Source organism: Lethenteron reissneri, chromosome 2, assembly GCF_015708825.2.
Source record: "Lethenteron reissneri isolate LAM-NWPU_2019-01 chromosome 2, ASM1570882v1, whole genome shotgun sequence".
Classification (NCBI taxonomy): domain Eukaryota; kingdom Metazoa; phylum Chordata; class Hyperoartia; order Petromyzontiformes; family Petromyzontidae; genus Lethenteron; species Lethenteron reissneri.
The window spans coordinates 3,532,972-3,555,730 of NC_083780.1; the positions used below are offsets into that span (position 1 = coordinate 3,532,972).

At 47.3% G+C, this 22,759-nt stretch overlaps 1 protein-coding gene across 3 annotated transcripts; it reads right to left on the reverse strand.

Annotated features, from left to right (window-relative positions):
• Window positions 1-316: 316 nt before the first annotated feature.
• On the reverse strand, window positions 317-13,074 carry LOC133342367 (beta-1,3-glucan-binding protein-like). 3 transcript variants are annotated; one of them, XM_061551504.1, is made up of 11 exons: window positions 12,913-13,074; window positions 10,376-10,610; window positions 8,994-9,139; window positions 7,845-7,980; window positions 7,038-7,223; window positions 6,717-6,794; window positions 6,180-6,297; window positions 5,614-5,685; window positions 5,223-5,355; window positions 3,878-4,005; window positions 317-2,115 (listed from the first exon to the last, which is right to left on the reverse strand). In XM_061551504.1, exons 2-11 carry the CDS (start codon window positions 10,527-10,529, stop codon window positions 2,022-2,024), a joined length of 1,245 nt encoding a protein of 414 aa, XP_061407488.1. In that variant the 5' UTR covers window positions 10,530-10,610; window positions 12,913-13,074; the 3' UTR covers window positions 317-2,021. The 3 variants fall into 3 exon arrangements, with proteins under 3 accessions (XP_061407488.1, XP_061407470.1, XP_061407479.1); XM_061551486.1 differs by having other exon boundaries at window positions 3,839-4,005; XM_061551495.1 differs by lacking the exon at window positions 12,913-13,074 and adding an exon at window positions 10,933-11,749 and having other exon boundaries at window positions 3,839-4,005.
• Between the last annotated feature and the right edge of the window lie 9,685 nt (window positions 13,075-22,759).

Sequence of the window (22,759 nt, forward strand, 5' to 3'; positions counted from 1 at the left end):
TACCCCATTTTCATTGATTTTACCCGAAATTAACTCTGCCACTTATGATTGCAAGTTGTTGCGAGTCAGTGACTGCTTTAGTGTTAAAATATGGTGCTGTATTTTTAGGATAGTGTGTTTATAATATCATTTAATGTAGATATCCACATTTATTTAATATTTTTCTTCTGCAGTTTTTATTGAAAATGCAATATTTGATATCTCAAAAATCTGATGTGATAGACAAAAACTGATGCCAGATTTGGAATCAGCACCCCAAAATTACCTTAAACCCTTGGAATACCTTATGCCAGAAAAAGTGTGTTGACCAGTGTTATAGATTCTAGTTTTACAATATGGGATTCCGGATGATGCATGCACGTAACGGTTTGTTCGCGACTGCCGGTTAACGCTCGCGAGATATGCACATCTTCATATCGCCTTTACCGGTTCCCGGTCCTTTTTAAATCCTTCATATTAAGTTCACTTACTTGCTTGCTTGCGCGCTTACGACCGTGCAAATCTTTCGGTCGTTTTTAACCCACTTCCCGTGATCCAATCGAGCTGACATTTTCCACACAGACTCGTTGTGCGTGACAATTTATTTTCGTGAAAAAAAATTCCATAACTTTACACTTTTTAGGAAAAAAAAAATTATATTTAATTACCAATTGCTTAATGGTGGCAGGCAATCATCTGACCCATAGGTGGCAGCCATCTCAAGCCAGAGGACGAGAGGACTCTAGCCGCCACGCATATAAAGGATTTATAGTGAAAAACTTTGTTTTTACGGGTTAATTTTTTTGGTGACTAATACCAAACGCATCGCAAATTCTGGGTGATCCAAAAAAGCAAAAAACATTTTTTTGAGGAATGATCCAGAATCTGGTGACGTCACAGGAGCACGTGACGAACACCCTGATGATGTCACCGCCACTCGTACGGTGCTAAGACGACGTTCAACGATTGTTCGATGGAAACGTTCTGGAATGAACCGAAATTGTCCTTCAAAATCCGAACTCATCCCCAGCACATACACCCAAAGATATTGATCCCCCAGATAGCCTAAGCAGACTGTTGGGGCAAGTGCTGTTAGCGTGCACCTGTAAAGGGCAGCAAAGCACACAAGGGGATGGGTGGGGACAGCATCACCACGCCCGGCCGCCTTTGTCTCCCCAGTTGCAATGCTTGCACATCAGATAATCGTCACTGGCGATGGCCCAGAGCGGGAATCGAACCTGGGTTCCCGAGTGCGTAGCGCTTGCGTGCTAACAACTACACTACCGCGCCCTTATAGCCCCACACACCACACCAATACAGCATATACACGTCAAAATATTATCATGAGATCCATTACAAAGCATATCATGTCTTCTTGGTTCTTTCGGTAAAGTCACATGAGGACGGCTGCTTGCGTTGTGGCCGAAACGTCGTGAGAATTATTTTATTATGTTTTATTTTTATTAGTTTATTACTTCCGTTCTACGTGACTTTACCGAAAGAACCAAGAAGATGAATCCCTGCAGTCACGAAAGCTTTAAATCGAAGCATATCATGTATTTGCTGTGAGGGGTCCATGTGACTCCACGTGGCTCCACGTGGCTCCCATGCACACTTGCTGGGTAACTGACTAAACGTGCTATTCCGTGTAGGAAAGAAACATTGATTGACGAGGCTCCACATCAAGTTCAAGTTCATGTATTAGGTATAACCCTGTGAGCCATTCGGCTCTTGAATCGGGTGCTACCGCAACAAACAAAATACAAAAACATGAACAAGAAAACATCTTAAAGTGACTATGTGACTAAGTGCAAACAGAAAATCCAAGAAAAGACAGCAACATATTGCAGAAAAAGCACCGTACACCAACACTGTGTGCAACAAATCCCAGTGGGATGCAAGTCAAACAACAACAACAACCACAAGACAACTTAGATTAAGGCCATCAGTCTAACTCCGTACTACAACAAACAAACATGGCTCCTGAACAGATACACATGGCTCCACGTGGAGCCTCGCGTAGCTCCACGAGAAGGGCTCTCCTACTTGTAGGCCCACACGCGGATGTCCTTCACTTGCAGCGCCGCCTCCTCGCCGTTGCTCACCTCCCTCTTCCAGGTGGGGAGCCACTGGGACCTGCGGGGCGGCAGACACGACGAGACGCAGGCGTCGAGACGGCGAGCCCGACAAGGAGACGCCATCTCACCGAGGCTGTTGGGAGCTATACTCTTAGTTTTTTCGGTAAAGTCACGTAGGTAAAAAATTGAAATTAAAATTAAGAAAAATAAAATAATAATTAATATTTTTTTAATTTGTATTAAAATAAAATGATAATTAATAATTATAATTATAATTATTATTATTAATTTTAATTAAAATTAAAATAAAATAATAATTATTATTTAATTTTTATTAATTTTAATTTCAATTTTTTACCTAGGTGACTTTAACGAAAAAACTAAGAGTGTGAATCCTTGAAAGTCACGAAAGCTTCAAATCTAGAACTATTGGGAGCTACACCGCGCCGCGGTGGCTATGAGATGCTAACGACCTCGTCTGGTATACAGGAGGTCGTGGGTTCGATCCCGACCCTGACGATACCTGTATTTGGTGAGATGTTATCTCCCTTGCTTGGTGTACAGGTGGTCGGCGGTTTGATCCCGACCCTGACGTCAATTATATATATTTGGAATTTGCATGTTCTCTCTCTCCCTGTGGACGCGTGGATTTTTATCCGAGTCCTCTGGGTTTTCCCCTCCACGTCTAGAATCAACATCGTGTGTTTAGAATATTTGGCTCTATACATTTCCACGTGGTGAGCCACTTCGTTCAGCTGACATTTGTGGACAGGTCGCTTCTGAAAAAAGGTGATGTAGCTCAGTGGGCCTTACCTGGTAAAATAAAAAAAAAGTTTATTTTCGCTTATTGATGATAAAAGACGTGAAAATTAATATGGAAAAAGTTAACCAACTTTGATTTGTGATACTGCCTACGACCACATCACCCTGGAAATGCCCCCGGCCTCTCCAGATCAATGAACACTACGCATAGTTGAGCCTGGTTGGCATTTGGGTGGGAGACTACTTAGGTTTACCACGAGTTGAAGTCTTGGGCTTGCAGGCGAGAGCAACACTGTGATGGATTCTTGAATCCATCTGCGCGGAGCTTTGAGTGTTACCACCCTCTTATATTATGAGTGCAGTGAGATCCTACAGGAGCAGCGAGGTGGCAACCTACACAGTCCAAAAGCAAAGATCCCCCGTGTAGCCTGCATAGACTGTTGGCGCAAATGTTGTTAGCGAGCACCTATTAAGGCCAGCATGGCACATGATGGGGTGGTTGGCAAGCACCACGCTCAGCCGCCTTTGTCCCCCTCGTGGCGATGTTTAGACACTAAACCAGGTACTCATTTGAGGCTGAGTCGATCTAGGGGTAAGCCCAGGATCGTTTCAGATAATCATCACTAGTGTTGAGTGAGGTGGGACAAAGTCATTGTTATGCAAGTCCAAGTCGAGTCTGAAGTCATCAAATTCATGACTCGAGTCTGACTCGAGTCCAAGTCACATGACTCGAGTCCACACCTCAGAGGTGGGACAAAGTCATTGTTATGCAAGTCCAAGTCGAGTCTGAAGTCATCAAATTCATGACTCGAGTCTGACTCGAGTCCAAGTCACATGACTCGAGTCCACACCTCTGGTGTTGACCATGAGTGGCAGTCAAACTCGGTTCGCCGGGTTCGTAACGCACCACGCTAACCGCCACGCCACCGCTCCCGACACGCACGTACCAACACACACACACGTGCGTGTACCCACACAACCGCGTGTACCCACCCACCCTTACACTCGCTGGTACTCACCCGCGTGATACCCGCGTGATACCCGCGAGAGCCACGTACTTGGCGTTGTAGAAGTCCAACATAGCGGTGGGAGAAGTGTTGTTCCAGGGCTTTGCGTGCGGCCGGTTCGTCCACTCGTCAAAGAAGTTCACAGTGCCCCCAACGGCCAGATTGAGGATCAGATAGAACTGCGGGGAAGTGTTGGGGGTGAGAGGGGGGGAGGTCGGATACGAGTTGGATGAGAGAAGGCGCTTCTATAACTTGCTCACCCGCCCCTAGTGAACATCTGTGAAGAAGAGCTTCATAGCTCATCGGATTCCTCCAGGATAAAAAAAAACTAAAATTCTGAATTCTGAGAAAATTGAGGTGCCCCTCTCACCAGATCTGGCTCATCACGTGATACCGGGCCTCACTCGTGGGAAGAGGAAAATAAGGAAAACAAAAACCCTACAACGATACCGGGCAAATGACCGCTGCCCATTCCAAGAGCGTCGGGAAGGTGGCGAAGACGGGGTGCGTTGAATCGCGGGCAATGGATGTTCACGTTCACAGCGGCGACGCGTGCAGAGAAGGATAGGCCCAAGGTCGAGTTGAGATTAAAAAGTGTCAAACGTGATGTTTGGGGTTTGGCGTTGGTGGACGGTAGGCAGGGTTTGTATGTGTATTTGTGTTGAACTTATTTCGCACTGTACGTAGCCAACCGTGCTAATCGGAGGTGCGGGTTTGAGGCTGGGAGAGCCATGGTGGGTGATGGGAGAGTCCAACAAGAGGTGAAACTTTTGACAGTTAAAAATGGAAATTTAAGGACATGTTTAGAAATGGCATCAGTTCCATCACTCTATGCCTCAGGTTCAACTTTCCAAGATCCAGATCCCAGGATCCAAACATTCCAGATGCCACGGTCCCAGTCTCAGAGCCCAAACCTTAGCTATCATGTCCAGGGTCCAGTTCCCATTCCTTAGACCTCAGGTCTGTGAACCATGATCCCAGGATCAACGTTTCAGAATCCAGTTCCTTGATCTAAGCTCCAGGCTCCAGATGCCTGGATCGGTGGCGAGATGTTTACTACCTCGCCATGTATGCAGGAGGTCGTGGGTTTGATCCTGACCCTGTCACCTGCTGTATATTTGGAGTTTGCGTGTTCACTCTCCCCGTGGTGGTCGCGTGGATTGGTCTCTGGGTCCTGTAGGTTTTCCTTCCACATTTATAATCAACATCACGCATTTATAGCATTGGACTGCTATAAATGTCCAAATAAGCCACTTCGTTGAGCTATCATTTGTGGCCAGGTCACTTCTCAAAAAGAGCTACGTAGCTCAGAGGGCCTTACCTGGTAAAATAAAAAAAAATTGTTTAGTTTAGGAATCAGACCCTTTCCCCTTTCGTCCCAGGTCCTTATCCTCACCTCCAGATCGAAGGGGGCCATCTTTCCCCGCCCCTTCCACGGGTTATCCAAGTACGCCGGGAACTTCCCAAATTCCCAGAAGCCACCCGCACCAGGGTCCACCTTTAGGATCTCTTGACCGTCCAGCAGGAACCTGGAACCACAAACCAGTCGCCTGCAAAGATGCCGAGAAACCTAGGAGCAACTCGTAAGCACCCGGGAGGTTCCAGATGTGGCCACTCGGGATGGTGATGATGTCGGTGATGGTTTGCAAGGTGGTTGGCGTGATGATGGCAATGGTGGTGTTGGTAATTGTTGGTGGGACGGATGATGGCCATGAGGATGGTTGAGTTGGTGGAACTGAAAGTGCTGCTGCTACTGGCGAAGATGTTGCAGCTGATGATGCTGATACCTGATGTAGTCTGGTGTCCACTCCATCCCGTATTTGTGAAATCCAGTTCCGAATGTCCCCTGTGTCGCATGCCTGTGGGGAGGGGAGGGGAAAGGAGGAGAGAGGAGGGGGTGGGAGTTGCAGGGGAGTGAGGGTGGTGGTTGTTGAGATTCTTGTGGTGTATGTCGTCATTGTGGTGGCTGTGGTGCGATTGTAGTTCGGGTCCTTGTATGGTGGATGATGTTGTAGTTGTGATTGTTGTGTTGTAGTGGTTGTTGTGGATGATGTTGATATCAATTGGTGATTGTTTGGGTTTCTGTGGATCTAGGGTGGTTGATCATGTGCTTGTTGCGGTCACCGTGATGACCATTGTGGTTGGATGCTGCAGTCACTGTAGTTATGGTGGTTAAGTTTGGTTTTTTGGTGATTGATAATTCCGTAATTGTCGGGAGTCACGGTGATGGCTGTGTTGGTTGTTGTTGTTGTGGTGGGTGTGGTCGATGTGGTGTTAATTATTGCTGTAGTTGTTCTTGTGGTGGCGGTGGTAGAATCGAGGTCTGTGGACTGTCCCCTCGGGTGCCCCTCACTTTGTCACGTAAGTCCTCCACCACGAGTTGAGGTCGGGGTAGGGTCCCCAGTGGAGGATGGACCCCATCTCGTCCACCCCGTGAGACACTCCCTGCGCGTCCTTCAGATACACGTTCCCTGCACCGCGTGGGGACAGTCATTGACACCCAGTCCGGTCCGGTCCAGTCCAGACTACATCCAGACCCAGACGCAGACCCATTCCACATGCAGGCCTAAACGCAGAATAAACCCAGACCTAAGCCCAGACCCAGAGCAAACCAAAACCTAGAACCAGACCCTGACCAAACCGAGACCAAACCCAGACCCAAACCAAACACAGACCTAGAACCAGACCCAATCCTAAACCCAGACCCAGACCAAACCCAGACCAAACCCGACCAAAGACCCACACCCAGACCAAACCCATCTTATCCCGAGATAAGACCGGATCTGGTACGGAACCAGAGCAGGCCCACACTGAACTGAACCCAACCCAAACAGAGACAGACTCCACCCCTGTCCGAGCTGTAGGCCAGACTTGTACTGCTGCACCTCACCTCGGGACTCCACGATGTTGATCAAACCGGAGCTGGGCCAATTCCCGTACGCGTTCCTCTTGGGCATCAACCAGATCGCTACACAGCAGAGAGAGTCGCGAGCAGTCACAACATCCACACACACAAAAAGCCACGGCATCTACCCCAGAAGTCATCAATAACTTAAGAACTAAGAAATGTCGATGGCTACCGTACACCCCCTGTTAAAGAAGGCGCGAGGCTGGGGGACATCTTCGCATTTCTATAAACTGCCCGATGATTCTCGATGTGTGCAGGGCGTCTGCGTGCACTGTGTCTCATTGTAGGGGCGCCATCGCTCACCCGGCCACAGCCAGTCGCCCGTGGGCATCTTGGCGGTCACCTCGACGCACCCGTAGGTGAAGGCGAACGAGTGGACGGTGCGCAGGCGCGCCGACTGCACCGGGTTCACCACAAAGCTGCCCACTTTCCCGGAGCGCTCGCAGCCGTAGAACGCGTTGTCCGTGCACGTGTCGGCCGGGGTCGAGCCTGCGTACGGGTGCGCGCGTGCGAGTACACGCAGAGTCAACTAGACCTTAAATGAGCAGCTGATGCGGCGTGTACAATACTCGGCACAAGGGAGTACAGCTCTCTCTCACACACACACACGACAACACACCGGACCTCCTGTATTCCATACCCGTCTAATGCAATACAGGTCCAGCTCCCGACAGAGGAACGGCAGCCTCTCCCCGCCGGCCAGCATCAGACATTCCACGTTGCCAATCGCAGTGTTGTCCCATTTGTTTGTGGAGGCTCCCCAAGGTGGGTTTTCAGATCCCTGTCTTTGCCGTGTGGGGATTTATCCAGGAGATGGCACGGAATTTGGTCCCCACGGGGCCTTCAGTATGTTCTTTATTTCACGGCTATCCTGTGGTCTTTTTGGTAATGAAGCTGAAGGTGGAGGAATTGCCAGCTATTCGCTCCCGTCCAGCGCACCCACAATTACCACTGTGATGGATGCGAGCACGCCATGACTAACGTCAGCCTTTCAGCCTTTCACCTCAAATGGCAGTGCAGGCATTCACAATTCAACGCGGTGTTACCGTCTCCAATCACAAGGAGATGGGCGTTGCCCCCCCCACACACACACAGTGCTCGAACCCTCACCCCAGATGTTGAGGGTGCCGGTGCGCACAAAGTCCTCGTTGTAGGTTTCCTCCGTGAGCGTGGGGCGGATGAACAGAGTCCCGTCGCGCACGTAGCTGTTGCTGCGGTTGTTGGTGTAGTGCTGGAACTCCCAGTCCTACAGAGAGACAACCACCAACACGGGAATCATCGCAACCACCACCACCACGCAACAACCACAACGATAACCACACCCGTAGGAATAAACACAACCACCAAAAAAATGACCACAACAATAACCACAACCACAGAAATAAACACAACCATCACAAAAAAAACCACCACAAGAATAGCCACAACCATCCAACAACCACAAGAATAACCAAAACCACCACAAGAATAACCACAACCACAACCACAGAAATAAACACAACCATCACAAAAATAACCACCACAAGAATAACCACAACCATGCAACAACCACAAGAATAACCACAAGAATAGTCACAACCATACGACCATCAACACAACCACAGGAATAACTACAGCCACAACCAAGATACAAACACAAAAATAACCAAGGAAAACCACAACCAGGAAACCACCACGAATACAACCGTGGCACAACTGCAAACCACAACACAGCCAAAGAAAAACCACCACGGCATCACAGCAGTAAGTGGTGGTTAAAATGGTGATGACATGGTGGTGGTGGTGGTGGTAGTGGTGGCGGTGGGATAGGTATCAGATGATTCCTATAATGAAATGCTTTTTCACATGAAAGAAGTTTGGGATAGGTTTCTGGTGAGGGTCTGGGTCGGCTCAGGGTCACAATTAGACACGCAGGCGTCAGGTTAGTATCCGGCTTAGGGACAAGTATGAGGGGTTAAAAAAATCAGAGGTTACGTCATCGTTAGAAGACTGGGTCACGGTTTAAGGTCAACAAAAATGGATCAGGGTTCAAGTCGAGGTTAATAGAAATCAGGGTTATAAGTTAGTGAGAAGATCTTCTTGGTTCTTTTTTTACTTTACCGAAAGAACCAAGAAGATGAATCCCTGCAGTCACGAAAGCTTTAAATCGAAATTTAGTGAGAAGAGTTAGAGGTCACGGTAATGACCTCGGCTCAGCATCAGGGTTGGGGGTCAAAGGTTGAGATGTCAGAGTCAGGGGTTAGAGGTGCGGATATGCACGCCTCCGCCTCCCGCGGTGATCTCGTGCTCCCAGGTGTCCAGGTTTAATTGATTCCAGAGCTCCTCGAAGATCAGCCCATTGCAGGGCTTGAGGGTTTTGTCGCAGGAGTCGGGACACGGGAAACTCGTGCAGACATCCACAGAGGCTGAGCGGGCGGGGGGTGGGGAGAAGAAACATGGCCATCATCACTACCATTGTCATCATCACCATCACCCCCTTCTTGCAGACGTCTTTCTCACATCACACATCCACCAAAGGTGTTGGGTTGATGTGCTGGTGATGGAGCAGTGTCTTGGTCATTGCAAGCCCATAGGCTGAACTTTTTACCATTATTCGTGAGATAATCTGGCCCATGCCTTCACCCCGGCTCAAGTTCTAGCATCATGACCCACTCGGGCATTAACGTCACCCCAACAGGATGATTCTACTCGAAGGGACCACTTTAGCCAGCACCTGGGACAGGAGGTCATCGAGGACTCCTCAGCCTTGCCTCACATCCCTCCACGCCACCACCATCACCACTATTCCACACCTACTGATGAGAAGGCGAGTCCTGCACTCACGGCCTCCCACACCGCGCTGTTCCCAGGCCCTCCTTTATCCTTGCAATACGAAGAAAAAGAGGAGCCACTGACGCAAGTAGAGAACTGTCCATGCCTCTTGACAGGAGCCAGAACCAGTCCACCGGACCTTCTGTACACCGCAGAGAAGTGTACGGTCGTAGTGCAGCTTGCAATAGAGGAATGGCATCTTTCTTCCTCCCCAACAGGTATTCACACATTCCACCTGGCCACTCATGGCAAGTGCCTGTTGTTCCTGGAGTGTGTGGCCAGGGGATGTCATGGGTCGCGTGTCCCTTCCTGGACCTCTGACGCAGCTCCTGGTCGACTAATGTCATCCCTTTTAGCCAAGGGCATTGCTTACAACACACACTGCCGTGTTGGCATCTGGTGCAACGAGGAGGTGGAGTTTGTGTCAGACCATCATCACCACCGCCACCGATACTACTACCACCACCAAAGACAAGATCCCCCCATATAGCCGGAACAGACTGTAGGGGCAAGTGCTGTTAGCGAGCATCTATGAAGGCCACGCCCGGTCGCCTTTGTCTCTCTTGTGGCGATGTTTACACACCGCACCAGGAACTAATTTGAGGCTGAGTCGACCTAGGGGAGGCCCAGGACCGGTTCAAATAATCGTCACTGGTGGTGGCCGTAGGTGGGAATCGAACCCGGGTCGCCGGGTTTGTAGCGCAGTGCGCTAACCGCTACGCCACCGCTCCCCCCATCACCATCACCACCACCGTCACCGTCACCACTACCACCGTCACCACCGTCACCACCACCATCACCATCACCACCACCGTCACCACTTCATTCACCTTGCTTTGCGCAGACGGCCTTTGACCCCAGCGCCGCGGCAAGCGCCACGGACAGGGCAAGGAAGAAGAATGTCCCCGCCATCCAGAGAGGCTCGCGACTCTTTTGATCGCAGCAAAACTTCGCGTCGTCTCGGCGCTCTGAATTCTCCACCATATCCAGACACAAAAACCCTTGCTCGGGGGACGCTTTATCTGCGGCACCAATCTTCCCTGGCTACGCGATATTGCGCGGCTTCTGCAGGACGCACGGACACACGGAATGCACAAGTTAATGAACGACTTTGTTAAAGCAACATGAGTACAATAACGAATTGGGGGAGTCACAGGGTGGGGAAGGGGGGGGGGGGAGTGAATGAGTGAGAGTTAGTGGGGTCACGGAGATAAAATAATTGGTGTTTGGGATGAAGTTCAAGTTCAAGCTGCCATCATGGCCAAAGGCGTTGTTCACCACCTCGCAGCTCTGACACATCCCACGGCTGCTGCACGGTCGACACACACGTGGCGACTTACGAGATCTGCCCTGACCATCCATCTCCCACCATCTGCTCTTTGATCACCTTCTTGGTCAACGGACTCGTGGAGACCACTGCAATGCCCTTGCCCGGCCTGCGCACTCGTTCCCGACCACGACGACCATCCCAGACACCTGCACGCACTCGAACAGCGACCACTGCTCCCGCGCCTCCGATTGGCGTTTCTTATCAAGGCTATGGGGCTCACAATAGCGCGGTTGGCTACGTACGGTGCGAAAAAAGTTCAACATACACACCGATGTGCGGTGACTGCCCTGCCCGACATGTCTGACCAATCAGAACGCTTTATCCAGAACAGCCATGAGCGGTGGCAAGTGATCTATCCACTGGATGAAGCGTGCTTATTAAACTATGTGCAGTGATGATAACAATATCGCCATGCGTCATCATCAAAGACAAAGCGACCCCGTATAGCCTTGAGATACTGTTGGGGCAAGTTCTGTTAGCGAGCACCTATTAAGGCCGGCACGGCAGTCGAGGAGGGTGGATGGCCAACATCACTACTATCACTCATTCCTCCCCACCCGGCATGTCATCGCGTCCCTTACCCGTGCGACGCTATTACGCATCACACATCCTCCAGTTTAAAACAAAAACAAAACAAAAATCCCCAACAGCGATAGGGAACAACACCGCCTCGCCTAAAACGCGAGCCGATCATCAAAGGCGCATTCAGACGATTGCCTTAAAAAGGGGATTTCAAAACAGTTCCCTTTGTTCAAACAAATCGAACGATGCGACACGGGACATTCACGCGCTCCGATGTCCGCGCGCTCGGTAACGGCCACGTCCCCCTTAGCCACCTCGCGCCGCGTCCGCGGTTCGAATGGATCTGAACGGAACCCCGCTCCTGGGTCAGTGGCCACGCGCGCACGACACCAAACCGCCTCGAGAACCATGCCGCCTCTGACCCGACGATGCTCTCCACCGCCGCAACGCCACTTGGTTTTCTCTCAAGCAGTCGGCAGTGTCCTCGACGGTGACAATTCGCACCATCGGCTTCCGATTGGCGAACGAATGCGTTGCGAGGTCGCACTCGTTTACACGCAGAGCGCTCGCCACGAATGGACCACACACTACCTTGCTGACGTTGACAAGGAGCACAAACCATCATCACCCGAACTCCGATCATTCTCGCACCGGCCGCTTTTCGCTGACCATCGAACAAAGGCGGTCACCGCATCGCGCGCTTTCAGATGCGCTTCTGCGGCCGTCTGGAACGCTCTTCCTTCCAATATTTCGAAACCGCTGGGAGCAACGCACTTTTAAATCGAGATTGGAAACTCATTTCGTTAGAACTGCTTCTTGCATTTAGTTTGTTGTCCTTCCCCGTACGTCCGCTTAGCACAATCGGCTACGTCAGTGTGAGATAAGTTCAACATACATACGTACACCAGTCGCGATGTGGCACCGCGCTTCGAGTACTCCAATCGACTATAATCCCACGGACTGGTGCCGCACTCACATATCCCGCAAACACCATCCGGTCAACCTCACTCGGCACACGGCACGGCAATCTCAAAGCGCAGTGCGGTGCGCTGCCACCACGACAGTAAAATGTCTCCACGTTCTCTTTGGTTCTTTCGGTAAAGTCAGGTAGGCAAAGAAAATAAAATAAATTAAATCACGACGTTTCGGACACAAACAACCACAGCAAAAAGCTTTGTGTTGTGGTTTTCCCACCTGTGTTGTGTCCGTAACGTCGTGATGTAATTTATTTTATTGTCTTTACCTACGTGGCTTTACTGAAAGAACCAAATGGTATGGATCCTTGCTGTCACGAAAACTTCAAATCTAGAAGGATTCCACGTTCTCCGTTGAGGATCGAACTTCAAGTTTCGTGACGCCTCCATCCCACCCGTTCTCCACAAGTGGCCGCTGGGTCCACCACCACCGAGAGCTTCCCTCTCCCTCAACCCACAGCGCAAAACAGAAATGAGACACCCCCCCCCCCCTCCACTGTCAACTCTCGCCGTCTCATTGTGCCGATTTACCGAAGCTTACCGCAACCAAGAGACGAATCGGCAGACTTCCAGCTTGGGGCGGATATGCAGTTGGTCGCTCAAAGCGCCCCCCACCTCCCACTCTGCTTGATTTTGCTCCTACGCTGATGCCGTGCCCACAGTTGCTACAGCTAGAAAAGTGCTGCCTACCACCCTCGTAGCTTGAAAGCTGCTGCCTATATACCATGTGGATCCCCTACCCCACGTGAACCGGCTCCGATCGGCTTCAACTTTCGACCTCCTCCATTCCGTTCACACGCTGTGTTGAGAAAACAAACCCGTTTGACTCGTCAAACTACAAGCATGCCTCAAACTACAAGCATGCCTTTGAGAGTATTTGTATGTTGCTATACATTTCCACGTGGTAAGTCACTTGGTTGAGCGAGCATGTGTAGCCAGGTCACTTGTGAAAGAGAGTTGCATAGCTAAGTGGGCCTTAACCTGGTAAAATAAATATACTCTTTGGTTCTTTCGGTAAAGTCACGTAGGTGTAAAATAAATAAAATCACGACGTTTCGATTGCAACACAAGCAATCATCATCAGGTGGGAAACCCACAGCAAGAACAGCCCATCCCATCTTCCTTGCACGTTCCCCAACTACTCTCTCCATCGCGTGGAACCGCATTGTACCGCGTTCCTGTGTTCACCAATGACCACAAATGTGTGGATTAGTCTCATAGCTCGAAATGGAATGTGTGCAGATGTTTTTCTATCAGCAAAGAATGCAACAAGGAAGTAAACCTTTGTTAAAGTTGAGTTAAGGGTTGAGAAGAGGGCTGACCACTACCACTGTTTTTATTTTACTGCAATGAAAGACAGGGCGGCGACTATTGTATGTATGTTATGTATGTTGAACTTCTTTCGCACCGTACGTAGCCAACCGTGCTATTGTGAGCCCCATAGCCTTCACAAGAATCGCCTGATAGGGAACCAGCATTTACAGGCAGACTTGAGAACAACAAAAACAACGCAAAATGAAGACGTTTAAGAGTCGTACAGTATTAGACCTACGCAAATCTCACCCGAAATGGAAATCTCTGCTCTACTATACCCAGTTTGGTCGTTAAGGATGCTGTTATTTGGGTGTTAGGCTGGTTAAATAAATAAGACAATTATAAAAGCCTTGCTCATTTCCTGGTATGCAGGGTGGGCCACAAGTAACTACCTGATTTGAAATTGCGGTACGTTGTGTTGAATCATTTTGTAAAAAAAAAATGCAGAAAGAAAGTAGAAGTAAAATAAATACGATGTTTCGGGCGCAACACAAGCGTCCGTCATCAGGTAGGAAAGCGTGGCCTGCTGCTGATGCAGACTGTTTTAAAAGCTTGTGTTGCGCCCGAAACGTCGTGATTTATTTTATGTTATACCTACGTGAATTTACCGAAAGAACCAAAGCGTATGGATTCCTGCAGTCACGAAAGCTTCAAATCATGAAAGAAAGTAGAACCGGGATACACCTCAGCAGCGTGCAAGAGTAGTTTACATTCATTTTAGAACAAAAATGTTCAATTATTTCAACACAGAGAGACTATCGCAGATATTTGAAGACTCCAACTCCGCACTGTAATCGGGCGTTGATTTCCCGATTTGAGGGAATCAGGAACAAAGTGTCGGCAGACCTTGAGCCAGTTGATCTCCGACTTCTATTGAGCAAGTTAAGGGCGAGTGGTCACTGAGAACCACAAAACTTCGACGAGGAGAGACGCTCCTCTCAATTGTGGAATCGCACGACGGTCGATGCGGCGAATCTTGGTACAGGACTCGAATTCGTTTCCATATAACATTCAGCTGGTAGCAAAAATGTCAGGCCAGAGACCATCAAAGCCACCTACAGCGTTCGCGAGCTTTCATTGAGGAGAGTGGTGGCAAATGCCGTTGAAAGAGCACGGATTTGCCAACGCAACGCAGGCTGTCATTGACAAGATATTATTTTTCATCCATTATCGTATCGAATCTCCATGAATTAAATACTTTTCGAGCATTTAGAGTTTGTGTTTGTATTTCATTTTTCAAAAGTTTTAGGCAACATTTCTTCTTCCTAGCGATGTTCCCGCTGTGGCGCAGGGTCCGCTTTTCGGCATTGTCTTCTCCATTTGGCTCGGTCCAGGGCATCTTCGGGGGATGCGTTGACCGTCTTCACGTCTTCCTTTATTCGATCCATCCATCGCTTCTTCGGACGTCCGCGTGGACGGCGGCCCTCTGGCTCAAAACGCACGGCAGTCTTGGCCACTGATGACTCTTCACTTCGCATCACACGGCCGTACCACCGAAGCCTTGCCTCAAGCATCTTGTCCGCAATGGGGGCCACACCAAGTCGCTTCCGAACGTCTTCGTTCATGACACGATCCCATCGAGTCAGTCCAAAAAAGTTTTAGGCAAAACGAATCAGGTAATTACGTATGTCCCACCCTGTATGTAGTACAACTGTGATCGTGCTGCTTGTTGCTGGCCTGCGCTCAGCAACGGCGTTAGTTAGAGAATAATCATCTCAAGACACATCACTGAAAGTCACTCCACATCTGCCGGAGCTCTTGACTGGACGCCAAAACTTTATGTCAAGACCGTACTTGATACTCAACCGTACGACATTTTCTTGGTTCTTTCGGTAAAGTCACGTAGAAGGGAAATAATAAAATAATAGAAATAAAACATAATAATATACAATTCTCACGACGTTTCGGCCACAACGCAAGCAGCCGTCCTCAGGTGAAGAACAGGGCTGTCGGAAACACAGCGTCTGAATGAGCACCACCAAGCTTGGCAGCGTATATTTAAACTGGGTTAGGGGAGGAAGAGCGCCTTGACAAATGAATTTGCATATCAACAGAGGAATGTAGCATATTTATGGAAAATGCAGATATGGGATTAGTCACTACTGTATACCACACTGCTGCATTTTAACCATACAATTACGATACTATATATTACCTTATACATTATATTAAACATTACACTTTTATACTATTTATTATTATACAATCTGCTATACACAATACCATTGACCGTCGCGTGAAGGGTACTAAGAGGAAGCAACGTACGACATCGTCACCATGTGACATAATGGGTCCATGACATTTGGGGTTTTACTTTGGGTGAACTATAACTGCTTTATTTTGTCAATATCTGCCCTAGCTGCACGTGCATACACCTGTCCACGACGCCTCATTCTCAGAGAGGCACTCATCATTCAACACTTGCCAGATTAAACAACAAACATCAACACGACTATGTCACCCACACACCGGGTCCGAGTGGAGGTCACGCTCGCCAGAATATTTTTACTAAAACTCACCCACCCTGGCTCACCCACCCCGTGATGTTAATCATTATGCCTCTCATTGTCATCACTATCACTCTTCCCCTCCCCTCCTCTCCACCGGCTCCAGCACTCAAATTTGTCTTTGCATTGCGTGCAATTGTGAACAATAGCCACATCAGCAGTGCCGGATGATCCTCGTAGCAAAAGTAGCTGCATATGCTACGGACCCCGCACTTCAAGGGCTCGCGCATAAACGCTTTCAAGCTTTCAATTCCGGTTCAGTGATTCTGCACTTGCTCTATTACTATAGTACTATACTGCCTTCAACTTTTATGGACGACTGGGTGTTTAAGGTTAGCGATTTGTCGTATTATCTGGCTGTATAGCAAGTGAAAAAATACAATCACTTTACTATGCAAGTAAAATATTTACGTGTTTTAATATTTACGTGTTTTTTTTATTTAGGGCCCCTTCATAGCATATGCTACAGGCCCCGCACTCGCTTAATCCGACACTACATATCAGACATGAGTACATCTAATCGCCATAGTCATTGGTTCACTGCCGCTCAAAGACTCAGTCCTGCAAGGTAAAGCGAGGATATGTCCATGTGCTCGGCCTTTAAAGGCCTGAAGACCAGAATCGGTGATTTCGCCGACAGTGTGTTCGGGGAGGCTGTTCCATATTGGGACAGCAGAGAGAAGAAGGACGCTTCTGTAGAGCGAGCAATGTTCTTGGCAGGGTTGCGCTAAATCGGGTGGCACGGCGTCTTTTATATGTGGGTCGAAGCATGCGGCTCCAGAGCCGCAGGTTGCCGATCCCTGCCCGTGGTAAACTGGACTTTGATGGTAAACTGGACTTTGATGGTAAACTGGATTTTGATGGTAAACTGGATTTTGATGGTAAACTGGATTTTGATGGTAAACTGGACTTTCACGGTAAACTGGATTTTGATGGTAAACTGGACTTTGATGGTAAACTGGACTTTCACGGTAAACTGGATTTTGATGGTAAACTGGATTTTGATGGTAAATTGGACATTGATGGTAAACTGGATTTTTTGATGGTAAGCTGGATTTTGATGGTAAACTGGACTTTGATGGTAAACTGGACTTTCACGGTAAACTGGATTTTGATGGTAAACTGGACTTTGATGGTAAACTGGATTTTGATGGTAAACTGGACTTTCACGGTAAACTGGATTTTGATGGTAAACTGGATTTTGATGGTAAACTAGATTTTTATGATAAACTGGACTTTCACGGTAAACTGGATTTTGATGGTAAGCTGGATTTTGATGGTAAACTGGATTTTTATGGTAAACTGGACTTTTACGGTAAACTGGATTTTTATGGTAAACTGGATTTTGATGGTAAACTGGATTTTGATGGTAAACTGGACTTTGATGGTAAACTGGATTTTGATGGTAAACTGGACTTTCACGGTAAACTGGATTTTGATGGTAAACTGGATTTTGATGGTAAACTGGATTTTTATGGTAAACTGGACTTTTACGGTAAACTGGATTTTTATGGTAAACTGGACTTTGATGGTAAACTGGACTTTCACGGTAAACTGGATTTTGATTGTAAACTGTATTTTGATGGTAAACTGGACTTTCACGGTAAACTGAACATTGATGGTAAACTGGATTTTGATGGTAAACTGGACTTCAATGGCCAGGGCTCCGGCAACCAATATAACGAGAGCCATTTTTTTAGGATTTCCAGAGTGGCAAAGCAGCCCCGTAAAGAGCTGCATGTAGCTCCAGATGCGCAGCCAATGGGGAGACGAGTCAGGGGCGTGGTCCCGGGAGCCTACGATGGAGTCTGGAAGATTCCATAGAGGCTAACGAGGATTGGTGGAAACGTACCACGTGACCCGGGTATTAAATAGGGGTGGAGACGAACAACACGTGGTCAGAACTGGAACGAACGGAGGAAGAGGCCACGCGAGAGCGGGGCTCCAAGTTGCCACGTGGTTGCGCGTCTCTCTCTATCCCTCTCACGCTGCCTGTCAGCAGCGTGAAGGAGAGCTGTAATGAAAAGTGAATAAAAGACCAGATTCCAGAAGTCGCCTCAACGACCTTTATTACACAAGTAAAACATTTGTGTTTTAATATTTACGTGTTTTTTTTATTTAGGGCCCCTTTATAACATATGCTACAGGCGGTTTTTAAAATGTTCTTTCTGTGGATTTCACACCTGATGATGATTGCTTGTGTTACAGTCGAAACGTCGTGAGCATTTTTATTGTTTTATATTTATATTATTTTATTATTTCCCTTCTACGTGACTTTACCGAAAGAACCCAGAATATGAATCCCTGCAGTCACGAAAGCTTTAAATCAGCTTATTAATAATAAAGTTTTTTTGGGTAAGATCGCGGAAATATAAATGTGTCGTTAACCCACCACCGCCCAACACAGACATTTAATAAGGGTTGTCACGTCAACAAAACGTGGCCAATTAGTTACTACTACTTAGGCCACCCGGTGTGTCGGAGAGTAAACCCACAACATTTACAATTTGAGTACGGCGTGTCGCGGGTGATTGCAGTCAGCTTCCTCAGGCGATTTGCCAGAATTGTAGTTTAATTTGTTTGACCGGAATGTGAACCCCGCCACCCCCGACTCTGCCCCAAACTCCTGCAACTCAAGGGCGACCCCTCCCGGTATAGATTCGACATTGTACTCTGTATCGCGCGGTATTCAAACCCACGCTAATCGTACCGTCCATTTATGAACATCGCTATATCGTGATAAAAGTTGCAAATTTTCCCCGGTGTATATATCCTTACAAAAATATGTGCTCGGCAATAATAAACAATAATTGTAAATAAATCCCGTAGTTCTTGCACATTCACGCATGCGCACGCCATAAACAGAAACAATTAAAGGCAAGCCAAAGTGGTTGCGAGTGTGGCCGTGAAACCCACACTATGGACCGTATAGCAAACCCACAGAGACATGTCAGAGACTCGTAGATATATAGACCCATAGAGACCTATACCAAGATCCAGGATGGCCGTGTCTACGCGCCGCTTCTCGGTGACAGCCCCAACAGTCTGGAACGCCATCATCCCTCTGCACAATCGCAGCATCACCTCAATCGCCTCCTTCAAGAGACACTTAAACACTCACCTCTACAGCCACGTGCTTTCGAGCGACTCTGAGCTTGGCTCCGCGCCTCTGAGTTGCGGCCGTTACGTCCGCAAATTTGCGCGCGTTATAAATTGCATTATTATTTTTCGATTTAAAGCTTTCGTGACTGCAGGGATTCATCTTCTTGGTTCTTTCGGTAAAGTCTGACATTCAGAATGAGATGCTGTCTTTCCGACAGACCTGTTCTTCACCTGAGGACGGCTGCTTGCGTTGTGGCCGAAACGTCGTGAGAATTATTTTATTATGTTTTATTTTTATTATTTTATTATTTCCCTTCTACGTGATGACTTTACCGAAAGAACCAAGAAGATGCATAATTATTATTAAACCACTTTGCCTGCGCTCATTCAACGGAGGGACAGCGAACACGACACGATCTCTCTGCTGAAGCCATCTCGTCATGCCCAGCAGTTGTCGACATTGGACGTTCAGCTCCTGGCCCGTATCGTTCCTGCTACCACCACGCACAAGAAGAAAACAGCATTCACGTTCGTGCTTCACGAAACGTGGGTCTGTAGCAGTTGTCTCTGCATGTCCATCACCCCGCACTTCCGTTTAGCACGGTTGGCAAATTACGTTACGAAAGAAGTTAAACATACATACGACATGATGGGTATGTGACATTGTGGGTATGTGACATTGTGGGTATGTGACATGATGGTTACGTGATAAAATGATTGCTATGTGCCATGATGGGCATGTAACAACGATGGGTATGTGACAATGGTATGCGACATGATGTGACATGATGGGTGACAATGACGGGGCCGTCCATAAATGACGTCACGCGATTGTGTACGATTTTTGACCCCCCCCCCCCCCCTCGTAACACGGCGTCACAAAAAGTCAGACCCCCCCCCCACCTCAAATATGACGTCACAAAGCTCTGCCCCCCCCCAAACCATAAAACATGCTTCAAATCGCTTTAAACTATTGTCATTGTAGTGCGTATTTAATGTGGCGCTGCACTCTGATGTTGTAGGAGTGTTGTTATAACAATAAGTGTCGTTATAAGAATTCGATATTTATTTAAAGCTGCGCATTTTGATGTGACGTCACATTTCTCACCCCCCCCCCCCCTCGTCACACATCGTCACAAATGTCTGACCCCCCCCCCCTAGGTGCGTGACGTCATAATGGGTATGCGACGTAATGGGTTTGTGACACACCCATCTATGAAGTTCGTCCATGGTTTCGTCTGTAACAGTCATCGTGGGCGCTGCACGCGGTGCTGGCTGTACAGTTGCAGTAATGGCCTCGCCATTGTGCGGCCACGCTTGTGCTAATTTGACTGCGTTTGAATAACTTTGAAGCCAACAAAATAATCAAACGTGAAATAAATGTGCAAATCTTGATCTGAAGCTTTCGTGACTACAGGAATCCATTCTCTTTGGTTCTTGCGGTAAATAATCAAAGAATATGAATGTACAAAGTTACGATAAACTGAAATCGAATTAATGATGATCATATTCGAGAGCACAACATTAATGTATCGTGAAAGATAACATTTCGGTGGAAATACGATGCGGTAAACAGATCACCGTCATGTGCTGGCAGCACAGTAATGGATTCTGGAATCCATCTGTGCGGAGTTGTAAGCATTCTCCAATGCGGCAGCGCAATCTATTACACTGGTCAACACACGTTTTCTGGCATAAGGTATTCCAACGGTTTTAAGGTAATTTTAGGGTGCTGATTCCAAATCTGGCATCAGTTTTTGTCTATCACATCAGGTATTTGAGATATCAAATATTCCATCATCAATAACAACTGCAGAAGAAAAATATTAAATAAATGTGGATATCTACATAAAATTATATTATAAACACACTATCCTAAAAATACAGCACCATATTTTAACACTAAAGCAGTCACTGACTCGCAACAACTTGCAATCATAAGTGACAGAGTTAATTTCGGGTAAAATCAATGAAAATGGGGTATGCCGATAGCATAAAAATGAGATGTGATAGAGAAAATCTGAGATCAGATTTGGAATCAGCACCCTGAAATTAGTCTAAAACAGCTGCAAAAGTCCAGGACAGAAAAAAATGTTTTTTTGTTGACCAATGTTATTGACCTAAGCGAGGTGTTCCTGGACACGTGAAGGACAATGCTGGTGTCCAAATTTGCCAAGCAATCGTCGCCCTCTCGTGGCTGGTGATGATTCCACCGTGCGTCGTAACGGGCCGTCCATAAATGACGTCACGCGATTTTGGACGATTTTTGACCCCCCCCTCCCCCTTGTCACGCGGCGTCACAAAAAGTCAGACCCCCCCCCTCAAATATGACGTCACAAAGCTCTGCCCCCTCCCCCCAAACCATAAAACATGCTTCAAATTGCTTTAAACTATTGTCATTGTAGTGCGTATTTAATGTGCCGCTGCACTCTGATGTAGGAGAAAACATTTATTAAAAAGTCTATTTAATTAAGTAGAACGTGTTGTCTATATTTATTTAAAGTTGCGCATTTTGATGTGACGTCATATTTCTCAAACCTCCCCCCCCCCTTGTCACACATCGTCACAAATGTCTGACCCCCCCCCTAGGTGCGTGACGTCATTTATGGACGGCCCCTTAGTGTCCGTAAGCCCTGAGGCACGTAGATAGAAAAATAATTTTAAAAAATCACGTTTCGATCGCAACACAAGCAATCGTCTTTAATTTTCGATTTTAACGTTTCGTGACTGCAGGGATTCATATTCTTGGTTCTTTCGGTAAAGTCACGTAGAAGGGAAATAATATTTTTTATAAATCATAGCAATAAAACTATAAAATTCTCACGACGTTTCGATTGCAACACAAGCAATCATCATCAGGTGTGAAAACCACGGCAAGAAATTTTGAAAAAAGTGGCGTTTTTAAATTACATTTTCTTGCTGTGGTTTTCACACCTGATGATGGTTGCTTGTTTTGCAATCGAAACGTCGTGAGAATTTGATATTTTTATTTGTATTTTTAAATTATCAATTCCCTTCTACGTGACTTTACCGAAAGAACCAAGAATATTAATCGTCTTTAGGTTTAAAAATTCGATCGAAACGTGATTTTAAAAAAAATCCTTTTCTATTTTTCGATTTAAAGCTTTCGTATGATTTCCTGCAGTCACGAAAGCTTTAAGTTAAGATTCAGTCCCTACAATAACGAAATTTACAATTCTCTCCTCCCACATCTTCGTTTCTCCACGTTTAAAAGACATAAAAGTAAAAGCATTGTTACACATCTCATCAGCCACCCCACCCCCTAACATTGCATTCCCATGGGCCACATTGCTTCAGCACAAAACCCTGCAGCGGTTTCTAAATTCAGCAGCAGCTAAACACGGTTCCCTGAGTCAAAGAGCAAATGTAATTATTAGCGATAGTTTAACACCAAGGCCAACACACAAAAGCACTCGCACATGAGAATAATCTTTATTCGGACCG